The sequence below is a fragment of the Salmo salar genome, chromosome 26 (genome assembly GCF_965601325.2).
Source record: "Salmo salar chromosome 26, fSalSal1, whole genome shotgun sequence".
Lineage (NCBI taxonomy): Eukaryota > Metazoa > Chordata > Actinopteri > Salmoniformes > Salmonidae > Salmo > Salmo salar.
Window position 1 is genome coordinate 49,461,633 of NC_138316.1, and position 20,868 is coordinate 49,482,500.

The following is a 20,868-nucleotide window of genomic DNA, read 5'->3' on the forward strand; positions in this document are numbered from 1 at the left end:
ACAATGATCCTCCCTAGACTAGCCTACAACAACACAATACAATGATCCTCCCTAGACTAGTCTACAACACAATGATCCTCCCTAGACTAGCCTACAATACAATAATCCTCCCTAGACTAGCCTACAACACCACAATAATCCTCCCTAGACTAGTCTACAACACAATGATCCTCCCTAGACTAGCCTACAATACAATAATCCTCCCTAGACTAGCCTACAACACCACAATAATCCTCCCTAGACTAGCCTACAACAACACATTAAAATGAATACTACATTATTGTTTTCAAGTGAGTGAAATACTGTAAACTGAAGTGAAAATGTCATTGAATAATGGCTGAAAAGCCCTGTTATTTGAATGTTTCATTCCATCTGGATGAATTGTGGGTCTACTCTTGATCTAGATAAGGCACAGTACAGGACAGTCTGGCTGTATTTTTACTGCTGATACTGATGTGCTGTCTGTTGCCCGGCATCATTCTCCCAAGTCGTCCTATATTGTGTAGCCACACAGTCTTATGCTCCCAGCAGGCCCAGTTATTCAGGAAGGATTAAGGCGGGTTCTGCCTCCTTAACAATCAGATTAGCTATTCCTTGACCTCAAACACTTCAATATTGTCTTAATATTGGTCACTTAACTTAACTTTAAAAATGTATTCATTTGATTAGGCTACTTAAAATGTATCCTGTAGGCTACCTGCGCATGTTCATCCACTCCACTGTAATATAAAGAGACATCTGTTTAAAGAGACATCCCCCCCCCCCCCCCCCCCCCCCCCCCACACACACAATAAATGTCGAACTGTCCCTAATCTAGGCCGTTTGATAACCAAAGCAACTCCATTGCACTAAACCGGGATGAGCAGAGAGAGGCAGGGAGGGGTGCCGGGAAGGAAGAGAGGTAGATAGAGTGAGGGAGGAAGAGAGGTAGAGACAGGGAAAGGTAGAGAGAGAGAGAGAGAGAGGTAGAGACAGGGAAAGGTAGAGAGAGAGAGAGAGAGAGGTCAATAAGTGATGCAGAGGGGACCATGGAAACAAGATCCGTCGCTGCTGCATTGGTGTAGCTAGAGGTTGTTTACCAGCGTAGCCTTTAGTCTACTGTCAATATACCGCAATGGTTTACATACCAGGAGATAACCTTAGTGTTATTTGGTTTATGAAGTAGCGTAATAACACTCCAGAACAAGATAAATATAAATAAAAATAAAGACTGCGTCACGAGAGAGCACCCCTCTCTCTTCGGTCTCTCACCTGGGAGACCGCAGACAGATTAATATAGCACGCACGAGTTGACACATTTTCCACATCCCAATAAACGTGCTATTGTCGCTATACCAACAGCTACACAAGTAATATTGTGTGAAGTGTAGGCTAATAACATGAATCGGTATTTACATGGGGTCGGCGCAGCATAGATTTGTCTGTTGCGATCTACATTTCAGCACCATGGACAGGTCCCGATCTCTTACACTTTGACAGACACACCACAGCGAAGATTCATGACATGTCATTCCTTTGTTTTTAGATGATTGAAATGGGGGGGGGAATACCGTTTATTAGTCATATACCGGCCACTAAAACGTGTATATGTTCGTGTTAAAAGCCTCACTACTGAAATGAGATGAAAACGCTCTTTAAACAATCTATTGTATAAAAACAACATACGACAAAACTGATCATTATTTGATGATCAGTTTTGTGCGGTTCGTGATATTTACACTGTTGTCATGACATGATGTGCAGTCCGTGATATTTACACTGTTGTCATGACATGATGTGCGGTCCGTGATATTTACACTGTTGTCATGACATGATGTGCGGTCCTTGATATTTACACTGTTGTCATGACATGATGTGCGGTCCGTGATATTTACACTGTTGTCATGACATGATGTGCGGTCCGTGATATTTACACTGTTGTCATGACATGATGTGCGGTCCGTGATATTTACACTGTTGTCATGACATGATGTGCGGTCTGTGATATTTACACTGTTGTCATGACATGATGTGCGGTCCGTGATATTTACACTGTTGTCATGACATGATGTGCGGTCCGTGATATTTACACTGTTGTCATGACATGATGTGCGGTCCGTGATATTTACACTGTTGTCATGACATGATGTGCGGTCCGTGATATTTACACTGTTGTCATGACATGATGTGCGGTCCGTGATATTTACACTGTTGTCATGACATGATGTGCGGTCCGTGATATTTACACTGTTGTCATGACATGATGTGCGGTCCGTGATATTTACACTGTTGTCATGACATGATGTGCGGTCCGTGATATTTACACTGTTGTCATGACATGATGTGCGGTCTGTGATATTTACACTGTTGTCATGACATGATGTGCGGTCCGTGATATTTACACTGTTGTCATGACATGATGTGCGGTCCGTGATATTTAACCCCTGTGTGGTGTTCATGTTTTTGTTATTCACCCGATGTTCTCGGGTCTGATGGACCCACAACATTATTGGGGTTTTAAAACAATACAGCCATAACAATTTAAGTAAACATACTTAATACTAAATACTTAGATGTTGACTTGTATCAATTACAAGCAACATAGACAGCATACATGGTTAATATAGACAGCATACATGGTTAATATAGACAGCATACATGGTTAATATTTGCCATTTACCTCTGCTAGATCACACTTATCAATAAAAGTGCTATTCTTTTTTTTAAATAAAATGTAATTATAATCAAGACATGGGTGGAATAAATCATGTTTATCTTGAATAAATAAAAATGAAATAAGGTTTTCATCACTATTGATGTTTATTGCTTTGAACTGAACACATTGGAAGGACAAATTTTACATACAGTATTTTATGGGAATGATAAATGAGCCCCATTGAACACAAATTAAGGCCATTCGACACACCACATGAGAGACAGAGTTTCTGTGTGTTGCAAATGTATTTATATAAGGGCACAAAGCGAGACCCAGATGCAGACATGGAAGGCAGATGGTTTGAGTCTTGATATTTATTAAATAATCCTAAAGGGGTAGGCAAGAGAATGGTCGTGGACAGGCAAAAGGTCAAAACCAGTTCAGAGTCCAGGAGGGACAGAGTGGCAGGCAGGCAGGCTCGAGGTCAGGGCAGGCAGAATGGTCAGGCAGGCGGGTACGGAGTCCAGAAAACAGGCAAAGGTCAGAAAAACGTGAGGACTAACAAAAGAGAATAGAAGCAGGAGTAGGGTAAAAACACTGGTTGACTTGGAAAACATACAAGACGAACTGGCCCAGAGAGACAGGAAACACAGGGAGAAATACACTTGCACAGAGAGACAGGAAACACAGGGATAAATGCACTGGCTCAGAGAGACAGGAAACACAGGGAGAAATACACTGGCCCAGAGAGACAGGAAACACAGGGAGAAATACACTGGCCCAGAGAGACAGGAAACACAGGGAGAAATACACTGGCTCAGAGAGACAGGAAACACAGGGAGAAATACACTGGCTCAGAGAGACAGGAAACACAGGGAAAAATACACTGGCTCAGAGAGACAGGAAACACAGGGATAAATACACTGGCTCAGAGAGACAGGAAACACAGGGATAAATACACTGTCACAGAGAGGCAGGAAACACAGGGATAAATACACTGTCCCAGAGAGACAGGAAACACAGGGATAAATACACTGTCACAGAGAGACAGGAAACACAGGGATAAATACACTGGCTCAGAGAGACAGGAAACACAGGGATAAAAACACTGGCTCAGAGAGACAGGAAACACAGGGATAAATACACTGGCTCAGACAGACAGGAAACACAGGGATAAATACACCAGGGATAATAAGCGACACCTGGAGGGGGTGGAGACAATCACAAGACAGGTGAAACAGATCAGCGTGTGACAATTTATTGCACTTGATGCATGAAACTGTCTTCCTGTCCTTCTTGGGTCCACACACATCGCAGCGCTTCTTCTTGTTGCTTGTGGCTGTAATCTAGAATGATGAAAACTCCTAGTTCAGGGATTTTACTAACATCTCACTCACTCACTCACTCACTCACTCACTCACTCACTCACTCACTCACTCACTCACTCACTCACTCACTCACTCACTCACTCACTCACTCACTCACTCACTCACATATATAGTTACAGCAGGCCAAGGTAGGATAGTCAGACACACACACATGCAACAACATCACTCACACTTACTTCCGGTATTGGAGTTGTTGGTTCTGTGGGTCGGGCGGATGGGGCACCAGCATCCTCCTCCTGAATCCTCCTCACGATGGCTGCAGAAGCTGGGGTCCTTGGGATGTGACACCTCCTCTGAATTTGAGGTCTTTCCAATGCTTTGCCCAGCTCTTCGAGAAAGAGCCATCTCCTCTGGAGCTTCCCTCTGTTCCAATCTGGGTTCAACGCCTGCCAGATGACAAACTCGTTGTACGCCGAGATGTCCAAAAATGTTGAAGAGTATCCCAAGTGGCCAGCGTAGGGTTCTTCTTTTGCAGCTGTAGCCAATCACCATCTTGTCTAAATTGTCCACCCCTCCTTTGTGGCATTGTAATCCATTATGATTTCTGGTTTTTGATATTCCTGGCCACAGATTCTCCCATCCCTATGCAGAGTACTCATGAGTACCACATTCTTTCTTTGGCAAGTTGGACACTAGGGACGTGTCGGCCGTGAACACAAACTTGGAGGAATTGATAGGCCTGTTCCGTGTATTCAACAGCTCTGGCTTGTTTTTTCGTAATGTTCCTACTATCGTCAGCTTCCTCTTGAGGAGCTCCTCTCCCACCTTGTGCGAAATAAAAAAGTTATCGCATCCTGATGTTGTGGACACGGAGTCCCTGTGTCTCGTCCAGGACAACACTCATCCCTTGGTTCTTCTTAGGGGCTCCGCCATCTGGCTTCCCCATGTACACTTGCAAGTTCCACGCATATGATGAAGCAGCATCACAGGCAGCCCAGATCTTGATTCCATATTTTGTGGGTTTAGACGGTATGTACTGCCTGAAGGGGCAGCGGCCCCTAAATGGCATAAGCTGCTCATCAACAGTAACGTTGGGCCCAGGGTTGTAAAACAGGGGAAGCCTGTCCATTCACTTGTCCCACACTGACCTGATTGCAGCTAGCTTGTCTCTCTGCCGCCGAGCTGGTCTTGTGACTTGGTTATCAAAGCGGATAATTCTGGAAATCTGCCAATTTCTCCATCCCAAAGGGATTCTGTGGATTCCCCATTGGATCTGAAAACACCAACAAGGATAAGAACCCCAAAGTATGCACGTAAATTAGTTTGGTCCAACTCCTTCCATCTCTCTCCAAAAACACACCTTCCCTCCAAATTAGTGCAGTCCAGAATGATTTTCTGGATGGTGTCTGGGATGAACAGTTGAAAAGAAGACTTTATGTCCTACACTACTTGTATGAAATGAGTACTCACCATCCGCGTCGGCCCTGGTTGCATCTTTATCCCATTAGCAGTCATGCGGGGTGGCTCATTCCTTGGGCAAGAACACCATTCAATTTCACCATTTGTTTTACATCCATATTTCTCCTCCTGTAGGCTGCTGATGAGCTGGTTGCTAACGGGCTGGTCCTGGGGCTGGCTGAGGGTCAATCTCATCCTCTTCTTCCAACTCACAGTCAGACTCCGAATTGACAGAGACATGATCCTTATATCTTTACATTTCTTCATCTTCCGTTCCTTCCACACTAGCTTCTCGCTCTGTAAAAAAAAAAATTCTAAGGCCCTCTGAGCAGAGATTATTTTTGTCATCCTGATTGATTGTGGTAAGGAGTCATACATGCAAAGCTATTTATTTGTTGTGTCCCTCCCCCAATTTGCACCTGGCTGGGGTAGACTGTGGGAACATACTGAATTTTTAACAATGTATCAAAATAATGTATCGAAATAATATACTGTAATAACATTGTGCAGGTTCCCGCAAGACATTGTGTAGTTTCACACACTACAAAGGGTAAAGAGTGGGAGACAGGCAGGGAGACAGACAGACAGGCAAGGAGACAGACAGGTTCTTGGTGCTGTGTGTAAACAGCAGGCCCAGGGAGGAGGAAGACAGAGTGAAGGCAGCAAACCTTTTTGTTTCATTTTTACTTGTTTTCACCTACACACACACTTTCCCACACTTTTATTACCCTGCGGTCCAGCTGACCTAACACCACATATGTAATATAAATGTGTAGGGGGTTCACAGTGTGCGTTCAATGAAAATGAGCCAAGGCCAATGAGTCTCAGGTTGAACAAAATAATGAATTGTATCATTTTTATTTGAGTAAACATTGAAAATGGGTCCCACAGACCCGAACACCACACAAGGGTTGTCATGGCATGATGTGTCGGTCCCTTACTCCTATAATGTCCCCATATTGCTTTCATGTATAGATAGTCGTTTCAGACCAGTCATCCCATCATACAGTCCTATTAGACCCCTTTCACCTGAAGTAAGCCAGGTAGTAGAGCTCGAATGTTGATGTAAGATAATGTCTCTCTCTTTTAGGCCCTAGTTGATTAAAACGGAATTAACAAACCATGTGTGTGATATCAGTTAGTCACTTCCTGCTACCCAAAGTGAGAATTTTCTCCCAATGATTATACAATGTCACAAAGCATGCAGGTATAATGCTTTATAACTTGTTATAAGCACTAAGAGCCTTTAATAATGTCTCATAATAAGCCTTATGTTATGCCTCTTTCCATCCATGCACATTTCTGGGGGGGTGACCTAATTGATTTTGTGGTTCAATGCATGCCCTCAGATCGCCCTATAATTTGACCCTTGACCTGTGACTCCTTCCTATAGGTACGTTCCAGGGCCAGTGGCTGGGAGGGATGCGGCACGGCTATGGGGTCCGGCAGAGCGTGCCATACGGCATGGCGGCCGTCATCCTCTACCCACTCCGAACGTCCATAAACTCCCTCCGCTCCGAGCACAGCCACGGGCCCCCCACCCTGCTGGAGGACGGCACTGGGACCGCCGTCTCGCCTGCCGACGGGGTGGTGGGGGGCGGGCTGGTCGGGAGTCCTGTGGGGAGGGGGGGCTTCGCTCTAACTGCACCCAGCGAGGCTGACCGTCGGGGGAAGAGGAAAGGTGACACTTCTGATGTGCTCTTTGTGGGCAGCTGGTCGGGCTCTATGGGCTACCACTTAAATATCCATTAGCCCTGCTTTTCTAGTCTTTGATATGGACTGGATTTCCCATTGCATGTGTTATTATGTCATGCTTGTGTTTGTATGTCAGTTGTCCATTTCTGTAAAGTTGTATCATATCGTATTGTAGGATAAATAACGTTGTCGTCTCATATCCCAGGCCGTTTCCGTCAGTCGATCCTGAGTGGTCTGAAGCTGCGTCGCTCCGAGTCCAAGAGTTCCCTGGCCAGCCAGCTGAGTAAACAGAGCTCGTTCTGCAGTGAGGCCGGTATGAGCACCGTCTCCTCTGCCGCCTCCGACATACACTCCAACGCTAGCCAGGATGGCGAGCAGGGTGCTCCTGTGGATGCCACGGTCACCGAGGCCTACGCCGGCGAGTGGCGCAGCGACCAGCGGGCTGGTTGGGGCGTGAGCCGGCGCTCCGACGGTCTACGCTACGAGGGGGAGTGGGTGGCCAACAAGCGCCACGGTTATGGCTGTACAACGTTCCCCGACGGCACCAAAGAGGAAGGGAAGTACAAGCAGAACGCGCTGGTCAGCGGGAAGCGGAAGAACCTGATTCCTCTGAGAGCCAGTAAGATCAGGGAAAAGGTGGAGCGGGCTGTGGAAGCGGCTGAGAAGGCTGCAGACATCGCCAAGCAGAAGGCAGAGATTGCCCTGTCCAGGTGAGAAATAGACCCATGGTGTTGATCTCTGTTGCTGTGGTAACAGTAGTTGGGTTAAAGCTAGGGCTAAGGTTAGGCTTAGGTTTGAGAACTGGAGAAGGTGGCCAACATCTTTGTCTTTGACAAGTGCACTTATAGATTCTCTGTTATCTTGTGATGTGCCAAATGGGCCGGTTTCCAGACTAAAAGGCCTAGTTGAGAAAATCCATGAAAGGCTGTTTTTTAGTCCAGAAATAGGTTTAATCTGGGTCAGGTAAACTGTCCCTAGGGGTCCGATAGACCTGTAGTCTCAGCAACTCTTCAAGCAGTATGGTTGTACCGTACTGAGATAACAGGTCAGCCAGATTCTGGCTGAGCAGTCCTGTTGGGATCATAGTGATACAGTGGATGGCTGAGCAGTCCTGTTGGGATCATAGTGATACCTACCATATCTACCATTCCAGTGTTTTACTTGCTATACTTTATTTACTTTGCCACCATGGCCTTTTTGCCTTTACCTCCCTTATCTCACCTCATTTGCTCACATTGTATACAGCATTATTTTTTTCTACTGCATCACTGATTGTATGTTGTTTTTACTCCATGTGTAACTCTGTGTTTTTGTATGTTGTCGAACTGCTTTGCTTTATCTTGGCCAGGTCGCAGTTGTAAATGAGAACTTGTTCTCAACTTGCCTACCTGGTTAAATAAAGGTGAAATAAAAATAAATAAAATAAAATACAGTGGATGGCTGAGCAGTCCTGTTGGGATCATAGTGATACAGTGGATGGCTGAGCAGTCCTGTTGGGATCATAGTGATACAGTGGATGGCTGAGCAGTCCTGTTGGGATCATAGTGATACAGTGGATGGCTGAGCAGTCCTGTTGGGATCATAGTGATACAGTGGGTGGCTGAGCAGTCCTGTTGGGATCATAGTGATACAGTGGATGGCTGAGCAGTCCTGTTGGGATCATAGTGATACAGTGGATGGCTGAGCAGTCCTGTTGGGATCATAGTGATACAGTGGATGGCTGAGCAGTCCTGTTGGGATCATAGTGATACAGTCGATGGCTGAGCAGTCCTGTTGGGATCATAGTGATACAGTGGGTGGCTGTGCTGTCCTGTTGGGATCATAGTGATACAGTGGGTGGCTGAGCAGTCCTGTTGGGATCATAGTGATACAGTGGGTGGCTGTGTTGTCCTGTTGGGATCATAGTGATACAGTCGATGGCTGAGCAGTCCTGTTGGGATCATAGTGATACAGTGGGTGGCTGTGTTGTCCTGTTGGGATCATAGTGATACAGTGGATGGCTGAGCAGTCCTGTTGGGATCATAGTGATACAGTGGATGGCTGAGCAGTCCTGTTGGGATCATAGTGATACAGTGGGTGGCTGTGCTGTCCTGTTGGGATCTGTTTGTGGAAACATTCCACTCCTTGCCAATCCTTGTCATGCCAAACACATTTGACACAAGGAGTGGAATGTAATCAGAAAACAGGTTCTGGATGTCATTCTATCGTCAACACATAAAATGGATGAAAGGGGCTGAACAGAAAACCAGGCCATTTCCTGGAATGTTCCGGGAAAATATTATACTCACTGGAGGAACAGTCTCAAAAAGAGAACCATCCTGGTAAAGAAAAAACAGGCCAGACAGATACAGTCGTGGCCAAAAGTTTTGAGAATGACACAAATATTAATTTCCACAAAGTTTTCTGCTTCAGTGTATTTAGATATTTTTGTCAGATGTTACTATGGAATACTGTAGTATAATTACAAGCATTTCATAAGTGTCAAAGGCTTTTATTGACAATTACATGAAGTTGATGCAAAGAGTCAATATTTGCAGTGTTGACCTTTCTTTTTCAAGACCTCTGCAATCCGCCCTGGCATGCTGTCAATTAACTTCTGGGCCACATCCTGACTGATGCCAGCCCATTCTTGCATAATCAATGCTTGGAGTTTGTCAGAATTTGTGGGTTTTTGTTTGTCCACCCGCCTCTTGAGGATTGACCACAAGTTCTCAATAGAATTAAGGTCTGGGGAGTTTCCTGGCCATGGACCCAAAATATCGATGTTTTGTTCCCCGAGACACTTAGATATCACTTTTGCCTTATTGCAAGGTGCACCATTATGTTGGAAAAGGCTTTGTTCGTCACCAAACTGTTCCTGGATGGTTGGGAGAAGTTGCTCTCGGAGGATGTGTTGGTACCATTCTTTATTCATGGCTGTGTTCTTAGGCAAAATTCTGAGTGAGCCCACTCCCTTGGCTGAGAAGCAACCCCACACTTGAATGGTCTCAGGATGCTTTACTGTTAGCAAGACACAGGACTGATGGTAGCGCTCACCTTGTCTTCTCCGGACAAGCTTTTTCCGGATGCCCCAAACAATCGGAAAGGGGATTCATCAGAGAAAATGACTTTACCCCAGTCCTCAGCAGTCCAATCCCTGTACCTTTTGCAGAATATCAGTCTGTCCCTGGTGTTTTTCCTGGAGAGAAGTGGCTTCTTTGCTGCCCTTCTTGACACCAGGCCATCCTCCAAAGGTCTTCGCCTCACTGTGCGTGCGTGCAGATGCACTCACACCTGCCTGCTGCCATTCCTGAGCAAGCTCTGTACTGATGGTGCCCCGATCCTGCAGCTGAATCAACTTTAGGAGATGGTCCTGGCGCTTGCTGGACTTTCTTGGGCACCCTGAAGCCTTCTTCACAACAATTGAACTGCTCTCCTTGAAGTTCTTGATGATCCGATAAATGGTTGATTTAGGTGCAATATTACTGGCAGCAATATCCTTGCCTGTGAAGCCCTTTCTGTGCAAAGCAATGATGACGGCACGTGTTTCCTTGCAGGTAACCATGGTTGGCAGAGGAAGAACAATGATTACAAGCACCACCCTCCTTTTGAAGCTTCCAGTCTGTTATTCAATCTCAATCAGCATGACAGAGTGATCTCCAGCCTTGTCCTCGTCAACACTCACACCTGTGTTAACGACATAATCACTGACATGATGTCAGCTGGTACTTTTGTGGCAAGGCTGAAATGCAGTGGAAATGTTTTTGGGGGATTCAGTTCTTTTGCATGGCAAAGAGGGACTTTGCAATTAATTGCAGTTCATCTGATCACTCTTCATAACATTCTGGAGTATATGCAAATTGCCATCATACAAACTGAGGCAGCAGACTTTGTGAAAATTAATATTTGTGTCATTCTCAAAACTTTTGGCCATGACTGTACACAACAGTCCTTAATATGGCAACACACAGCACCAAGACAATCTACACACAGATTTAAATCTACACACAGCATCTACATCAAGTAATTTATTATCTGTCTCTCTTTCTCTGTGTCTTTCTCTCTGTGTCTCTCTCTCTCTGTCTCTCTCTCTCCGTCTCTCTCTCTCTCTCTCTCTCTCTGTCTTTCTCTCTGTGTCTCTCTCTGTCTCTCTGTCTCTCTCTCTCCGTCTCTCTTTCTCTCTGTGTCTCTCTCTCTCTGTCTCTCTCTGTGTCTCTCTGTCTCTCTCTGTCCCTCTCTGTTTGTCAGGATGAGCCACGCCAGGGGAAAGGCGGATGCAGCTGAAGGTGTGGCCCTGAAGGCTAGTGAGGAATGCCGAATGGCCAGGGTCGCTGCCAAGGAACTCTCGCCGTCCTTCCGTATCCATGGAAACGGTGAATCCAATGGTGAGTCAATCACAGAGAAATTGACTTAGCTACAGTAACTACTGTATACATGCCCAACCAACCAGGCAGAGAAAAATAATTCAAATAATTGTAGAATTTGAAGTAACTTTATTGAAACTTCCTTTACAGAGGGTTGGATTCAGTCAGGGTTGGATTCAGTCAGTAGTGTATCCAAATTCTAATTCTCTGTAAGGGGTGCGTAACCGGTGGCGGGGAAATCAGACGCAGGAGAGCAGAACTTGGTAACAGCCGGATCAGTTTAATAGCAAAACCCACGGCATAAAAAATAATAAGATATGGGTAACAAAAACCCGTCATGCACCAATCAACACGTGCACAAGCACTAACAACAAACAATCCCACACAAAGACATGGGGGGAACAGAGGGTTAAATACACAACAGGTGATTGAGGGAATTGAAACCAGGTGTGAGGAAAGACAAGACAAAACACTCGGAAAATGAAAAGGGGATCGATGATGGCTAGAAGACCAGCGAAGCCGACCGCCGAGCGCCGCCCGAACAAGGAGAGGACCCGACTTCGGCGGAAGTCGTGACATTCTCATTATATTGTCCTCTTACCTGAGTTAACACAGTGGTCTAGCTGTGTAATATTATTCTCATTATATTGTCCTCTTACCTGAGTTAACACAGTGGTCTAGCTGTGTAATATTATTCTCATTATATTGTCCTCTTACCTGAGTTAACACAGTGGTCTAGCTGTGTAATATTATTCTCATTATATTGTCCTCTTACCTGAGTTAACACAGTGGTCTAGCTGTGTAATATTATTCTCATTATATTGTCCTCTTACCTGAGTTAACACAGTGGTCTAGCTGTGTAATATTATTCTCATTACATTGTCCTCTTACCTGAGTTAACACAGTGGTCTAGCTGTGTAATGTTATTCTCATTACATTGTCCTCTTACCTGAGTTAACACAGTGGTCTAGCTGTGTAATGTTATTCTCATTACATTGTCCTCTTACCTGAGTTAACACAGTGGTCTAGCTGTGTAATGTTATTCTCATTACATTGTCCTCTTACCTGAGTTAACACAGTGGTCTAGCTGTGTAATATTATTCTCATTATATTGTCCTCTTACCTGAGTTAACACAGTGGTCTAGCTCTGTAATATTGTTCTCATTACATTGTCCTCTTACCTGAGTTAACACAGTGGTCTAGCTGTGTAATATTATTCTCATTATATTGTCCTCTTACCTGAGTTAACACAGTGGTCTAGCTGTGTAATATTATTCTCATTATATTGTCCTCTTACCTGAGTTAACACAGTGGTCTAGCTGTGTAATATTATTCTCATTATATTGTCCTCTTACCTGAGTTAACACAGTGGTCTAGCTGTGTAATATTATTATCATTATAGTGTCCTCTTACCTGAGTTAACACAGTGGTCTAGCTGTGTAATATTATTCTCCTTATATTGTCCTCTTACCTGAGTTAACACAGTGGTCTAGCTGTGTAATCCTGATGTACAGTACCAGTCAAAAGTTTTAGAACACCAACTCATTCAAGGATTTTTCTTTATTTTTTAAACTATTTTCTACATTGTAGAATAATAGTCAAGACATCAATACTATGACATAACACATATGGATACATGCAGTAACCAAAAAAGTGTTTAACAAATCAAAATATATTTTAGATTCTTCAAAGTAGCAACCCTTTGCCTTGATGACAGTTTTGCACACTCTTGGCGTTCTCTCAACCAACTTCACCTGGAATGCTTTTCCAACAGTCTTGAAGGAGTTCCCACATATGCTGAGCACTTGTTGGCTGCCTTTTCTTCACTATGCGGTCCAGCTCATCCCAAACCATCTCAATTGGGTTGAGGTCGGGTGATTGTGGAGGCCAGGTCATCTGATGCAGCACCCCATCACTCTCCTTCTTGGTCAAATAGCCCATATACAGCCTGGAGGTGTGTTGGGTCGTTGTCCTGTTGAAAAACAAATGATAGTCCCACTAAGCCCAAACCAGATGGGATGGAGTTTTGCTGCAGAATGCTGTCGTAGCCATGCTGATTAAGTGTGCCTTGAATTCTAAATAAATCACAAACAGTGTCACCAGCAAAGCACCCCCACATCAACACACTTCCTCCTCCATGCTTCACGGTGGGAACCACACAGGCGGAGATCATCCGTTCACCTACACTGCATCTCACAAAGACAAAAATCTCAAATTTTGACTCATCAGACCAAAGGACAGATTTCCACCTGTCTAATGTCCATTGCTCATGTTTCTTGGCCCAAGCAAGTCTTTTCTTCTTATTGGTGTCCTTTAGTAGTGGTTTCTTTGCAGCAATTCGACCATGAAGGCCTGATTCTCGCAGTCTCCTCTGAACAGTTGATGTTGAGATGTGTCTGTTACTTGAACTCTGTGAAGCATTTATTTGGGTTACAATCTGAGGCTGGTAACTCTAATTATCCTCTGCAGCAGAGGTACTCTGGGTCTTCCTTTCCTGTGGCGGTCCTCATGAGAGCCAATTTCATCATAGCACTTGATGGTATTTGTGACTGCACTTTCAAAGCCTTAAAGTAATAGTGGACTGTCATTTCTCTTTGCTTATTTGAGCTGTTCTTGCCATAATATGGACTTGGTCTTTTATCAAATAGGGCTATCTTCTGTATATTACCCTATACCATGTCACAACACAACTGATTGGCTCAAATGCATTTAAAGGAAAGAAATTCCACAAATGAACTTTTAACAAGGCAAACCGTTTAATTGAAATGCATTCCAGGTGACTACCTCATGGAGCTGGTTGAGAGAATGCCAAGAGTGTGCAAAGATGTCATCAAGGCAAAGGGTGGCTACTTTGAAGAATCTCAAATATAAAATATATTTTGATTTGTTTAACAGTTTTTTTGGTTACTACATGATTCCATATGTGTTATTTCATAGTTTTGATGTCTTCACTATTATTCTACAATGTAGAAAATAGTCAAAAAAGAAAGAAATGTCCTGGAATGAGTAGGTGTGTCCAAACTTTAGACTGGTACTGTATGTCTGGTGGATCTCTGCCAAATCACCTCATTCATTGTGCTTTGTCTCCTCCCGCCTGTCTGCCTGTCTGCCTGTCTGTCTGCCTGTCTGTCAGGTCTGGAGTGCCAGCGGCCCAATAAGCACCAGGACAACAAAGACCACGAGATCGTTTCCACGGGAACTGACAGTCCTGAGCTGTGCACCCCGGACACCACGCCTCCCGTGATAACGCCTGACCTCAGCCCAGTCCTGAGCGTCCCCCCCTCACCCCCCCGCAGCCCGCCACCCTCTAAACACGGCCACTCCCACCGTCCCAGGAACGCCTGCTTCATGCGGCAGAGCGCTGTGGACGACCACGGAGGAGCAGAGATACAGGTGCTAGTGGAGGGGCGGGGCATGGATCTCCAGAGGGGAGGAGCTAACAACTGGACAGAGGACCTGTATCCAGAACGGGGGGTTCACAGCAGCCGATCCACCACGCCATCTCTACTGGAGGAGCAGGAGGGACAAGTCAACGGCCACGAGCAGGCCCCGTCCAACCACAAACCGAGGGAGAAGTCCCGGGAGCACACTTCCTCTTCCTATAGGTTGTGGGAGCACTCCTCCTCCTCGTACAACCAGAAGCCCTCAAAGCACACTTCATCCAATCACAAGTCGAGGGAGTACATGCCATCCAATCACAAAACATGGGATCATTCCTCCTCCTCCACCAATCACAGGGCCTGTGAGAATGCCTCTTCCAATTATAAGCAGCAGGTGCACATTTCATCCAATCACAAAGCCTTGGAGCATAATCTGTCCAATCACAAGACTTCTGAGCATGCTTCTTCCAATCACAAGTCGTGCCAAGATTATACCTGCTCCAATCACATCCCAAAGGACCATGTCTCGTCAGCCAATCACAACGACCCCCGAGAGCATGTGTACTCCAACCACCATTCCAAGCAACAGCACATCTCATCCAATCACAAGCTTAGCAAGCATGCCTTGCCCGACCCCGGGCTCGACAGCCCCGCAGGGGGCTGGACTGCCGACGGCGCCATGCGGTGGAGCCCTGCCCACTCGCGCCTCACGGACCGAGAGGAGGAGGAGGACAGGCTGGGAGACTACACAGTAGACATGAGGTTCCAGCCTCTGGACTCCGCTACCCAGATGTCCCCTGGCCCGGGCCCCAAAAGCAGGCTGCGCCCGCGGGGCCTGCGGCCGGTCAAGGAGGGCTCCATGGACTCTGTACAGATGCTGGACACTCTGAATGTGGGGGCGGAGCAGGAGGAGTGGCCCCTGCACAGAGACCTCACTCTCTCCCCGCCTCTCAAGTCTCAGCCAATCACCTTGGAGCAGGACGGGGAGCACCTCACCCTCAAATCAAACTCAGTGAGTGATTTATTGGTATCAGATTGATCTGTAAACTGGACCTCAGGTTTTAAATACTGATACTATACTCTTAACTGTAGAATCAGATTGATCTGTAAACTGGACCTCAGGTTTTAAATACTGATACTATACTCTTAACTGTAGAATCAGATTGATCTGTAAACTGGACCTCAGGTTTTAAATACTGATACTATACTCTTAACTGTAGAATGAAGTCTGAGAATTAACACTTTCTCTCTCATCTCTTCTCCTTTCTCGCTCTCTCCTCTCTTCTCCTGTCTCTCTCTCTCCTCTCTTCTCCTGTCTCTCTCTCCCCTCTCCTCTCTCCTCCTGTCTATCTCTCTTCTTTCTCTCTCTCGCTCTTGCTTCTCTATCTCTCTCCTCTCTTCTCCTTTCTCTCTCTCTCTCTCGCTCTCTCCTCTCTCCTACTGTCTCTCTCTCACCTCTCTCCTCTCTCCTCCTGTCTCTCTCCTGTCTCTCTCTCTTCTCTTTCCTCCTGTCTCTCTCCTCTCTCCTCCTGTCTCTCTCGTCTCTCTCTTCTCTCTCCTCCTTTCTCTCTCTCTCCTCTCTCCTACTGTCTCTCTCTCACCTCTCTCCTCTCTCCTCCTGTCTATCTCTCTTCTTTCTCTCTCTCGCTCTTGCTTCTCTATCTCTCTCCTCTCTTCTCCTTTCTCTCTCTCGCTCTCTCCTCTCTCCTACTGTCTCTCTCTCACCTCTCTCCTCTCTCCTCCTGTCTCTCTCCTGTCTCTCTCTTCTTCTCTTTCCTCCTGTCTCTCTCCTCTCTCCTCCTGTCTCTCTCGTCTCTCTCTCTTCTCTCTCCTCCTTTCTCTCTCTCTCCTCTCTCCTACTGTCTCTCTCTCACCTCTCTCCTCTATCCTCCTGTCTCTCTCCTGTCTCTCTCTCTTCTCTTTCCTCCTCTCTCTCCCTCCTCCTGTCTCTCTCTTTTCCTCTCTCCTCCTTTCTCTCTTTCTCCTCTCTCCTCCCTTCTCTCTCTCTCCTCTCTCCTCTCATCTCTCTCTCCTCTCTCCTCTCTCCTCTCATCTCTCTCTCTCCTCTCTCCTCCTGTCTCTCTCCCTCCTCCTTTCTCTCTCTCTCCTCTCTCCTCCTTTCTCTCTCTCTCCTCTCTCCTCCTTTCTCTCTCTCCTCTCTCCTCCCTTCTCTCTCTCCTCTCTCCTCTCATCTCTCTCTCTCCTCTCTCCTCCTGTCTCTCCCCTCTCCTCTCTCCTCCTGTCTCTCTCTTCTCTCTCCTCCTGTCTCTCTCCTCTCTCCTCCTGTTTCTCTCTCTCCTCTCTTCTCCTGTCTCTCTCTCCCCTCTCGTCTCTCCTCCTGTCTATCTCTCTTCTCCTTTCTCTCTCTCGCTCTCTCCTCTCTATCTCTCTCCTCTCTTCTCCTTTATCTCTCTCTCTCGCTCTCTCCTCTCTCCTCTCTCCTACTGTCTCTCTCTCACCTCTCTCCTCTCTCCTCCTGTCTCTCTCCTGTCTCTCTCTCTTCTCTTTCCTCCTGTCTCTCTCCTCTCTCCTCCTGTCTCTCTCCTGTCTCTCTCTTCTCTCTCCTCCTGTCTCTCTCTCTCCTCTCTTCTCCTGTCTCTCTCTCCCCTCTCCTCTCTCCTCCTGTCTATCTCTCTTCTCCTTTCTCTCTCTCGCTCTCTCCTCTCTATCTCTCTCCTCTCTTCTCCTTTCTCTCTCTCTCTCGCTCTCTCCTCTCTCCTCCTGTCTCTCTCCTGTCTCTCTCTCTCCTCTCTCCTCCTGTCTCTCTCCTGTCTCTCTCTCTTCTCTTTCCTCCTGTCTCTCTCCCTCCTCCTGTCTCTCTCTCTCCTCTCTCCTCCTGTCTCTCTCCCTCCTCCTGTCTCTCTCTTTTCCTCTCTCCTCCTTTCTCTCTCTCTCCTCTCTCCTCCTGTCTCTCTCTCTCCTCTCTCCTCCTGTCTATCTCTCTCCTCTCTCCTCCTGTCTATCTCTCTCCTCTCTCCTCCTGTCTCTCTCTCTCCTCTCTCCTCTCATCTCTCTCTCTCCTCTCTCCTCCTTTCTCTCTCTCTCCTCTATCCTCCCTTCTCTCTCTCCTCTCTCCTGTCTCTCTCCCTCCTCCTGTCTCTCTCGCTCCTCTCTCCTCCTGTCTCTCTCCTCTCTCCTCCTGTCTCTCTCCTCTCTCCTCCTGTCTCTCTCCCTCCTCCTGTCTCGCTCTCCTCTCTCCTGTCTCTCTCCCTCCTCCTGTCTCTCTCGCTCCTCTCTCCTCCTGTCTCTCTCCCTCCTCCTGTCTCTCTCCTCTCTCCTCCTGTCTCTCTCCCTCCTCCTGTCTCTCTCCTCTCTTCTCCTGTCTCTCTCCTCTCTCCTCCTGTCTCTCTCCCTCCTCCTGTCTCGCTCTCCTCTCTCCTGTCTCTCTCCCTCCTCCTGTCTCTCTCGCTCCTCTCTCCTCCTGTCTCTCTCCCTCCTCCTGTCTCTCTCGCTCCTCTCTCCTCCTGTCTCTCTCCTCTCTCCTCCTGTCTCTCTCCTCTCTCCTCCTGTCTCTCTCCCTCCTCCTGTCTCGCTCTCCTCTCTCCTGTCTCTCTCCCTCCTCCTGTCTCTCTCGCTCCTCTCTCCTCCTGTCTCTCTCCCTCCTCCTGTCTCTCTCCTCTCTCCTCCTGTCTCTCTCCCTCCTCCTGTCTCTCTCCTCTCTCCTCCTGTCTCTCTCCTCTCTCCTCCTGTCTCTCTCCCTCCTCCTGTCTCTCTCCTCTCTCCTCCTGTCTCTCTCCTCTCTCCTCCTGTCTCTCTCCCTCCTCCTGTCTCGCTCTCCTCTCTCCTGTCTCTCTCCTCTCTCCTCCTGTCTCTCTCCTCTCTCCTCCTGTCTCTCTCCCTCCTCCTGTCTCTCTCCTCTCTCCTCCTGTCTCTCTCCCTCCTCCTGTCTCTCTCCTCTCTCCTCCTGTCTCTCTCCTCTCTCCTCCTGTCTCTCTCCTCTCTCCTCCTGTCTCTCTCCCTCCTCCTGTCTCGCTCTCCTCTCTCCTGTCTCTCTCCCTCCTCCTGTCTCTCTCGCTCCTCTCTCCTCCTGTCTCTCTCCCTCCTCCTGTCTCGCTCTCCTCTCTCCTGTCTCTCTCCCTCCTCCTGTCTCTCTCGCTCCTCTCTCCTCCTGTCTCTCTCCTCTCTCCTCCTGTCTCTCTCCTCTCTCCTCCTGTCTCTCTCCTCTCTCCTCCTGTCTCTCTCTCCTCTCTCCTCCTGTCTCTCTCCTCTCTTCTCCTGTCTCTCTCCTCTCTCCTCCTGTCTCGCTCCTCCCTCCTCCTGTCTCTCTCCTCTCTCCTCCTGTCTCTCTCCTCTCTCCTCCTGTCTCTCTCCTCTCTCCTCCTGTCTCTCTCCTCTCTCCTCCTGTCTCTCTCCTCTCTCCTCCTGTCTCTCTCTCCTCTCTCCTCCTGTCTCTCTCCTCTCTTCTCCTGTCTCTCTCCTCTCTCCTCCTGTCTCGCTCCTCCCTCCTCCTGTCTCTCTCCTCTCTCCTCCTGTCTCTCTCCTCTCTCCTCCTGTCTCTCTCCTCTCTCCTCCTGTCTCTCTCCTCTCTTCTCCTGTCTCTCTCCTCTCTCCTCCTGTCTCTCCTCTCTTCTCCTGTCTCTCCTCTCTCCTCCTGTCTCTCTCCTCTCTTCTCCTGTCTCTCCTCTCTCCTCCTGTCTCTCCCCTCCCTCCTCCTGTCTCTCTCCTCTCTCCTCCTGTCTCTCTCCTCTCTCCTCCTGTCTCTCCCTCCTCCTGTCTCTCTCCTCTCTCCTCCTGTCTCTCTCCTCTCTTCTCCTGTCTCTCTCCTCTCTCCTCCTGTCTCTCTCCTCTCTTCTCCTGTCTCTCCTCTCTCCTCCTGTCTCTCCCCTCCCTCCTCCTGTCTCTCTCCTCTCTCCTCCTGTCTCTCTCCTCCCTCCTCCTGTCTCTCTCCTCTCTCCTCCTCTCCCTCTCCTCTCTCCTCCTGTCTCTCTCTCCTCCTGTCTCTCCTCTCTCCTCCTGTCTCTCTCCTCCCTCCTCCTGTCTCTCCTCTCTCCTCCTGTCTCTCTCCTCCCTCCTCCTGTCTCTCTCCTCTCTCCTCCTGTCTCTCCTCTCTCCTCCTGTCTCTCCTCCTGTCTCTCCTCCTGTCTCTCCTCCTGTCTCTCCCAGGGCTCCAGCTGTGTCCTGGTAGTCATGGTTATATTGCTCAATATTGGAGTAGCCATCCTCTTCATCCATTTCTTTATTTAACTTTCCTTCTATGATCTACTAAGTCCTATTATTATTATTATTATTATTATGACTTATATTATATGAGTTATTACTGATACAGACATGACTCTGCCCAGCCAACTGGAGCCTGCAGCGTGGAAGGAGCGGAGGAGTGACGACGGACATCAACAGCATGGTGTTTCTATTGTTGTTAACCGCCTGTCGTTCTCTTCTCCACCCCTTGATGTTTATCTCATCTCATGTCACAGACTCAGTGAAGGTATATAATTCAACGGATTTATCTATCTGCCTCGAGTTTCTAAAACACTACACTTTTTTTGAATGAATTTCCTTTTGTTGTGCTTGCAACCACGTCGAAAGGTATTGCATTACGACTGTGGAAGCTTTGAGATGGTGTGATGTGATGTGGTGGCCACAAATGCACGGGTTTTGTTAGCAGGGCACCTGCTGTATAGAGGACAGGATACACAGGGCACAGACTATGTCCACTTGGCCCATCCATCCAAGACTAGTGTACAGCACCCTCTGTCCTACACTTTATCCCACTTAACAATATGACATGCTAGCCCAGGGCATCACACTTCTTCACCCACCGTAGCCCCTAACCCTATACCCTATGGCCTCATCTACCTACCGCTGGGATGCCTCTCAAATGGCACCCTATTCCCTATATAGTGTACTACTTTTGACCAGAGCTCTATGGGGGCTACAGTTAAACATAGTGCATGATAGAGGGTATAAGGTGTCATTAGGGACGTAGTCCTGATCTATGCTACCAAACTATGCTGCAAGAGTAGATTCATGTTAAAGGGCTCTGCCACACACACTCTCTCACACACACACACACACACACACACACACAC

The 20,868-nt window shown here is 47.3% G+C and overlaps 1 protein-coding gene across 1 annotated transcript in view; it reads left to right on the plus strand.

Moving 5' to 3' along the window:
• Positions 1-20,822, plus strand: part of LOC106592180 (junctophilin-3) — a 31,065-nt gene extending 10,243 nt beyond the window's left edge. Inside the window, exons 2-6 of the mRNA XM_082969815.1 lie at positions 6,815-7,102; positions 7,322-7,826; positions 11,344-11,480; positions 14,593-15,851; positions 19,943-20,822. Of these exons, the coding sequence (XP_082825941.1) occupies positions 6,815-7,102; positions 7,322-7,826; positions 11,344-11,480; positions 14,593-15,851; positions 19,943-20,023 (2,270 nt within the window). The 3' untranslated portion in view covers positions 20,024-20,822. The remainder of the gene's footprint in view (positions 1-6,814; positions 7,103-7,321; positions 7,827-11,343; positions 11,481-14,592; positions 15,852-19,942) is intronic.
• Positions 20,823-20,868: the final 46 nt, after the last annotated feature.